Source organism: Festucalex cinctus, chromosome 17 (assembly GCF_051991245.1).
Source record: "Festucalex cinctus isolate MCC-2025b chromosome 17, RoL_Fcin_1.0, whole genome shotgun sequence".
Lineage (NCBI taxonomy): Eukaryota > Metazoa > Chordata > Actinopteri > Syngnathiformes > Syngnathidae > Festucalex > Festucalex cinctus.
The window spans coordinates 10,394,798-10,401,256 of record NC_135427.1 but is presented as its reverse complement, the minus strand read 5'-3'; the positions used below and the strand labels follow the sequence as shown (position 1 = coordinate 10,401,256).

The 6,459-nt window shown below is 46.1% G+C and overlaps 1 protein-coding gene across 1 annotated transcript; it reads right to left on the bottom strand.

Moving 5' to 3' along the window:
• Window positions 1-646: 646 nt before the first annotated feature.
• LOC144004618 (carbonic anhydrase 4-like) lies at window positions 647-3,376 on the bottom strand. The gene is made up of 9 exons (XM_077501955.1): window positions 3,235-3,376; window positions 2,919-2,991; window positions 2,691-2,717; window positions 2,435-2,605; window positions 2,191-2,339; window positions 2,025-2,120; window positions 1,863-1,938; window positions 1,629-1,792; window positions 647-1,552 (listed from the first exon to the last, which is right to left on the bottom strand). The coding sequence occupies exons 2-9, from the start codon at window positions 2,989-2,991 to the stop codon at window positions 1,340-1,342; spliced, it is 969 nt and encodes a 322-aa protein (XP_077358081.1). The 5' UTR covers window positions 3,235-3,376; the 3' UTR covers window positions 647-1,339.
• Window positions 3,377-6,459: the final 3,083 nt, after the last annotated feature.

The window sequence follows — 6,459 nt, the reverse complement described above, 5'->3', positions numbered from 1 at the left end:
TTGCGGGCTATTGAGTCACATCTTCATTTAACAAAAGGTGCTGGTGCAGGACATTCAATTGCAGGGTGGATAAGAGAGCAGCACTGATTAATATGGGAATCTAAAATGAGCACAGTACATTACTGGGTTTAACACCAAAAAAAAAAAATTAAAAAATTAAAAAATGGCAATAATATGTTATATGTGAGCTCACTAGTCTAAAAATGACATTCTGATCAATATTACATTTGTGGAATACGAATTATGAAGCAAAATCCAGCCATTTTTGTCCATTTCAGGAGGCGGCCATTTTGATGACATGAATGTTGCGCAAGGCTCAGGCAACAACCAATCACAGCTCACCTGTTTTCTGAAGCTGCGCTGTGATTGGTAATATTAATCAGAATGTCTCGTTTAGACTAGTAAGGTCATATATGACATATTATTGTTAAGAAATGTTGAAGGTTGACTTCCACTTTAAGACACAGGAATGAGATGACAACTGAAACTCATTAAAGGGCTGGTCCCTCCCACTTCAAAATGCCGAGAGTTCACTTTAGTTCAACCCTTCATTTCACAAATAAATCCACAGTTGATTTCCTTGTAACACCTTTTTCGGTGTGACCAATCAAAACACATACTAGCCATATTTATTGTATTCACAAAATTTGAGCACAAAATTATTTATTGACAGTTGAGATATGATCACAAAGCATCAGTGTACATTGCGATTTGACTTCATTAACGTGTGTGTGGCTGATTATTTCCTGTATTTGTGTATCAGTGAACACGCACAGGTTCACATATTGTAACAGTTCCGATATATGTGCAAGTAGTGCATGACGGCAAACTTGATCCAAATCAACTTAAGATCATAAATATCATAATGTATAAATGCAACAATAGCTTTGTATGGTATGTTAGGTTAAAAAGATAAATTAGGGTTGGGCGAGTACACGAATACTATTTTTTTTCAAGGTATTTGTACGCGATACCAGTATCGTCCGCCCTCTTGTGGCCATTATGTGATCAGGTACTAGAAATGAGACGTTAGAAATTTTAGAAATTATTTTGTTTTTGGAAGAATTTATGTCGGCCTATGTATGCATGTACTGGTATCGGTTTGAAAAACAAAGTGGTATCAAACATCGCCAAATTACATTTTGGCTTATTTTGCGCTTACATACATTTATAAGAGAGTACCTCCTGCATCAAAACATGCAGAATTAATGAGACAGTATGTTGCATTCAGTGCAGTATCATTCAATGTCGGTCGATTCGGTTACACGCACACAATGGTGGACAAAAACAGTTAGACTGATTACGTGCCAGCAAAGGCAGACAACGTTCACAAACTGGTTTAGTAACAGCTCGCCAGTACCAGGCTGAGAGCCAGCAGGCTCAGGGAGACGCAAGTGCTGGAGGCGTCGCTGGAGTCGTCGTCGTCGGCATCCTCCGAACCCGAAACACGAGTGGTGACGGGCTGTGGACCCTGGACGCCCCTGAACACGTTCACCATGATTTCTGACGAAGCAGTTTTGTTGATATGCAGCATTGTGCTGAACTTGTCAATCTAGGGAGGACGAGACGAGGGGGAGGCGCTGTCAAGTTAGGATGTTTGATAGCAGAGCGTTTGAATGAAAGCTCACCAAGTTTGTGCTGACTCGAATGGAATCCTTAAACACGGTCCAGACCACGGCTTCGTAGCAGGCGGGTGTGGTGAGAGAGCCGAGATAGCGATAATACTGGGTGCGATCCACTCCGACCAGCAAATCATTCAGACTGATCGCGTGAGTCACATTGACAATATCCTCTGATGACAAACATCAAATAGTTGGCAACTTGGCAGAATTTAGTCACGTTTGGGTCGAGCGTCGTCTTACCGCGCATTGTGATGCTGTCTAGGTAATCGGTGAGGGTCTTCCAGCTGGCAGGTTGATCAACAGTGTCCGGGTCTGCCTACATTTATTTGTTTGTTTGTTTTAATATTACATCAAATGGAATTCTAAAGTACATTGGGATATCACACTGTAAACACATCTAACCACAATGAAGAATCCAAGAGCAGCAGCCCCGATGGGGTCAGTGATCGCTAAAGACGTGTCCCCGTTGAAGCTGGACCTGATGCTCACAATGTGGAACTGTGGGCAGAATCAACACTTAAGACAACTTGCGCAGGTCGGAGACAAGTGTAGAAAATATAGAGCTCGCCTCCATGGGGTATTGCACTCCATCAACGGTGTGCTCGGAGCCAGGTACGGTGCTGAGGTTACCCCAGTGCAAGTGAAACTGCAGGCTGTCGTAGGACCCTGAGAGACCGCCCCCAGAAATCCGCGCGCCTTTTTTGAAGTTCACTTTGACTGAAAGGGAGATATCAGATCAATGCAGTGAGTCTAAGCAGGTTCGTCGAGTACCAAATCCACATTTAGGATGTCAGTGAAGGTCAAGTCCTCACCAGTTTTGCCAGTGTTGGTTATAGTGTCGAAAAGGGATGTATTGTCGTAGTTTGTGAAAGTGAAATCGCCCAGGCTTGCATCTTCCGTGACCGCCGTGGTGGCGATATTAATGGGCGACTGTCTGGTCCCATTGCAAAACGGAGCAGCAATCACTGGCCATGTGGTGTAATCTGGAAGCAGAAAACAAGAGGTCGAGGCTTATCAATGAACATCGATGAAAGCAATGAGGAAGCAAAGATAACGGTGGCTACTTACCGCACGTTGGGTCGTGATAACACCAGGCTGGGGAAAACGTGGAATGAAAAGAGACAGACTTAAATTAGTGACTCATTAAGGTTAACATGGACGGGGAACCTTTTTTCGGTAGGGTGCTAAAACGTGCCAAACTGCCGTAAATGATTACAGTTGTACGGGTGAATTAAAAAGCATTAAGCAGTGATCCAAAATTTAAGAAAGATGGCTATAAAGTAAAGAAATCCTTACCTATTGCGTCAGTGGCACAGTAGACACTCGCCACAAAGTTGCAGGCAGCAAAGACAACCACGAACCACCTCATCTAAAACAATTATAAATCAATCAATCAATCAATGAATAAAAAGTATGTGTCAATATAGCGTCCAAACGATAATGAAAATCAACAGCTTCTCGGTGACTCAAGCTACAGAATGAAAATCGTTCAAAACAAACAACCAAACAAATAAATAACAATGGCCCTTTCAGCTAAACAAAAATATAGTACATAACTGGTCAAACGCGAACGACGTAATAATGCATAAAAATATGAATCCTTGCGTCTCACCTTTACGGCACCTGTGCGTGTATGAGTGTGTGCTCCACCTTGCAGCTTGTACCTTTCATCATTCCATCCCTCACTTTTTATATGCTCGGAGCGCCGGGGAAAAGAAACCGCCTCTATTATCACCTGTACTTCCACCAATTGACCCAACCTACAAGTTCGTCTTCGACACGAGCGGAATCTTCTCTGGCTCCCAGCCCCCCCCCCCCCCCCCGCGATACATCACATGTAGATTCCAGAGGCAAGAGATATAAATCTGTTACGCTTTGAAATGTTATCTAGTCAGGTCAGGCTCAGGTGGCAAATGTGCATTCCCAGTAGTGAGTTTAAGACTACTTGAGTCAAATAGCATAATAATAATAATAATAATAATAATAATAACAATAATAATAATAATAAATGTATTTTTTTTCTGTTATGCAAAATTAAACAGTTAAATTAAACAGTTAAAAAGATGTTACACTACTGTGTTAGCTTTCTTAGTCCATAATCCAATTAATGTCTGTGCAGGGCTTATTCCAGTCCAGAGATCCAGTCAGGCCTGTTTCAGAGACACTTTACCATACAAACAGGATTAATATTCTTCCTTTATCGTATCCCTTCAGCTCCTTTGTTAGTTCCTTTCAATGAGTATATCGAGTACTGAAGGACATTCTTGTGTCGAGAAAAATAACTTAACAGGTTGGTTTCAACTAGTCCCTGTCTTGATTTATAATTCATCTATTTCCTACTTCAGGGAATCTAGCGTACGTAACGCCCATTGTACCAGACACTAGGTTGTAAAGTTAATTACGATTCAACAGGAGCTGAACATCGGCTTTTCATTCACATGTCTGTTGGCCTAGTTTTGCATAATGGCACGATACAAAGGCAACAGTCAGTCAGGCTGGCCAAAGCTAAAAGGTGATAAAATCCACTACACAATAACCTTAATGCACTGAAGTATTTTGAAGACGTTGCCGCCTCCTACTGATGCGAGTTTTGCCTAAAAAACGTATAAATACGTTTTTGGGAGTGAATGAGTTAATATGTATTTGTATAGGTCACAATTTCTGTGTAGAGATTCACCATGTGTAAAAATAATAGCTGGATGGTAGAGATGAGACTCGAAAACTGCTTTTTGAGGCTCTCCAGTTTGCTTGCCCGACGACACCACTTATTAATTACGTCATATGCATGAATTTTTGTTCTGCGCTTTTTCAACATGGCATTACCATACGATATCATACAACCCGCTGTCGTTTATATCTGTCACGCCGCCACCGGCGTGACGTCCCATGCTTTTGTTTTGTTGTCCATGTTTCCTGTCTTACTGTGAAAACCCTAACTCTCCTCTCACCCCAGGTCACTTGCCCTTCCTGCCGCTCACTCATTACCGGTCCCCGCCCATGATTATCACCACCTGCCACCAATCAACCCACACAATAAAAGCCAGCTGCATTCTCCCCTCTGTGCCGAAGTGTCACCGTCAGTGCATGGAAGCGTCCACAGTCCTCATGTCCTTGTTCCTGTTGCCTAGCGTTGTTGCCTTGTTTTTGTGCCTTTTCCTCCCTTTTGGAGCGCCTTTAGTTACCCCTTTTGCCTTGTGCCCTTTTTCCTCCCTAGCGGAGCGCTTTCTGTTGTCCCCAGTACCCTTTGCCTGTTTTTTCCTCCCTAGTGGAGCGCCTTTTGTTCTCCATTTTTTCCCTTCCCTGTTCTCCTCTCAGTTTGAGAGGAGACCACTGTTGGCCGGAAATAAACCTGCTGCCTTGGTGGCCTACCTTACGCCTGCGTCTGAGTCCTACCTGACCCCGCCTTGTCAGTACACTTCGGCCAGCATGGACCCAGCAGGCACGGTCGAGGCCGCACTGCAGAGCCAGGAGGCCCGGCTCAACAACCAGGACCGGATCCAACAGACCATGCTGTCCCGGATGGAGGAATTGACCAGCCAGGTCCACGAGCTGGTAGGCCTTTCACGGCGTCGAGCGCCAGCTCCCACTGGACAGATTCCTCACCCTGAGTTCTCTGTACCGACCACGCCATTCACCGGGGTAGGATTGAGACTGGCCTCCCCAGAACGATACTCCGGTGAACCCGGACGCTGTCAGACTTTCCTCACGGAATGTGATATTCATTTTGAACATTTACCACAGGCATTTTCCACAGCCCGGTCCCGAGTGGCCTTCATGGTGTCTCACCTGACGGGACGGGCCAAAACCTGGGCGACCGCAGAATGGGCCAGGGGTTCCTCGGTCTGCCAAAGCGTACAGGACTTTCAAATCGCTTTGCGCCAAGTCTTTGATCCAGAAAACAATGACCGAGAGAAGGCACGAGCACTGAGCCGACTTCAGCAAGGCAACGAATCTGTCAGCGACTATGCAGTTCGCTTTCGAACGTTGGCAATGAGCAGTGGCTGGAACGCCATCGCACTTCACGACCATTTTTTAAAAGGACTCTCACCCGCTATTCAAGAGCTTCTGGTTCCCGTAGATCTCCCCGCGGACTTGGACGCCTTGATTTCCCTCGCCATCCGGACCGATCATCGTCGCCAGGAGCTGGCCAAGATCGGCGGACCACGAAGGAGGGAGGAACCCACCCCCTGGACGCCGACACCGGAGGTCAGAAGGCCGCGATTCATCGCTCCTTCCCGACCGGAACCAGGAGAGGTGGACCTCGCTCGCGACGAACCCATGCAACTGGGAAGGGCTCGGCTTTCGCCGGAGGAGAGACAGCGCCGACGCCGAGAGGGCCGTTGCTATTATTGTGGTGGTCTTGGACACTTGGTGGAAGCCTGCACCACGAAGGGCAACCCTCCGGTGAGTTCTCCGTCACCCCGATCAGCCAAGAACCACAGACTCACGCAAATCCAGATAACTCACCACAATGTCACCACAGTTCTGTCAGCCCTTATCGACTCCGGATCCGACGAAAGTCTCATGGACTGGGAGCTCGTAAGGCAAATACGATGCTCCACCGAACCCCTTTCCGCGACCATCCTGGCTAAAGCGCTGAATGGCAAGGAGCTCTTCAAAATCACCCATATTACTGAACCTCTGGAAGTCCGAATCGGACCTCACTTCGAGACTCTCCGTTTCCATGTTTTCCACGCCGCTTCCCCCACTTTGGTTCTGGGACACCCTTGGCTGTGTCTACATGGTCCCAGAATCGACTGGAACACTGGAGTTGTGCTGGAGTGGGGAAAAGACTGCAGCTCTCACAGGTTGGAACAACCCGCACCCCGAAACTCCA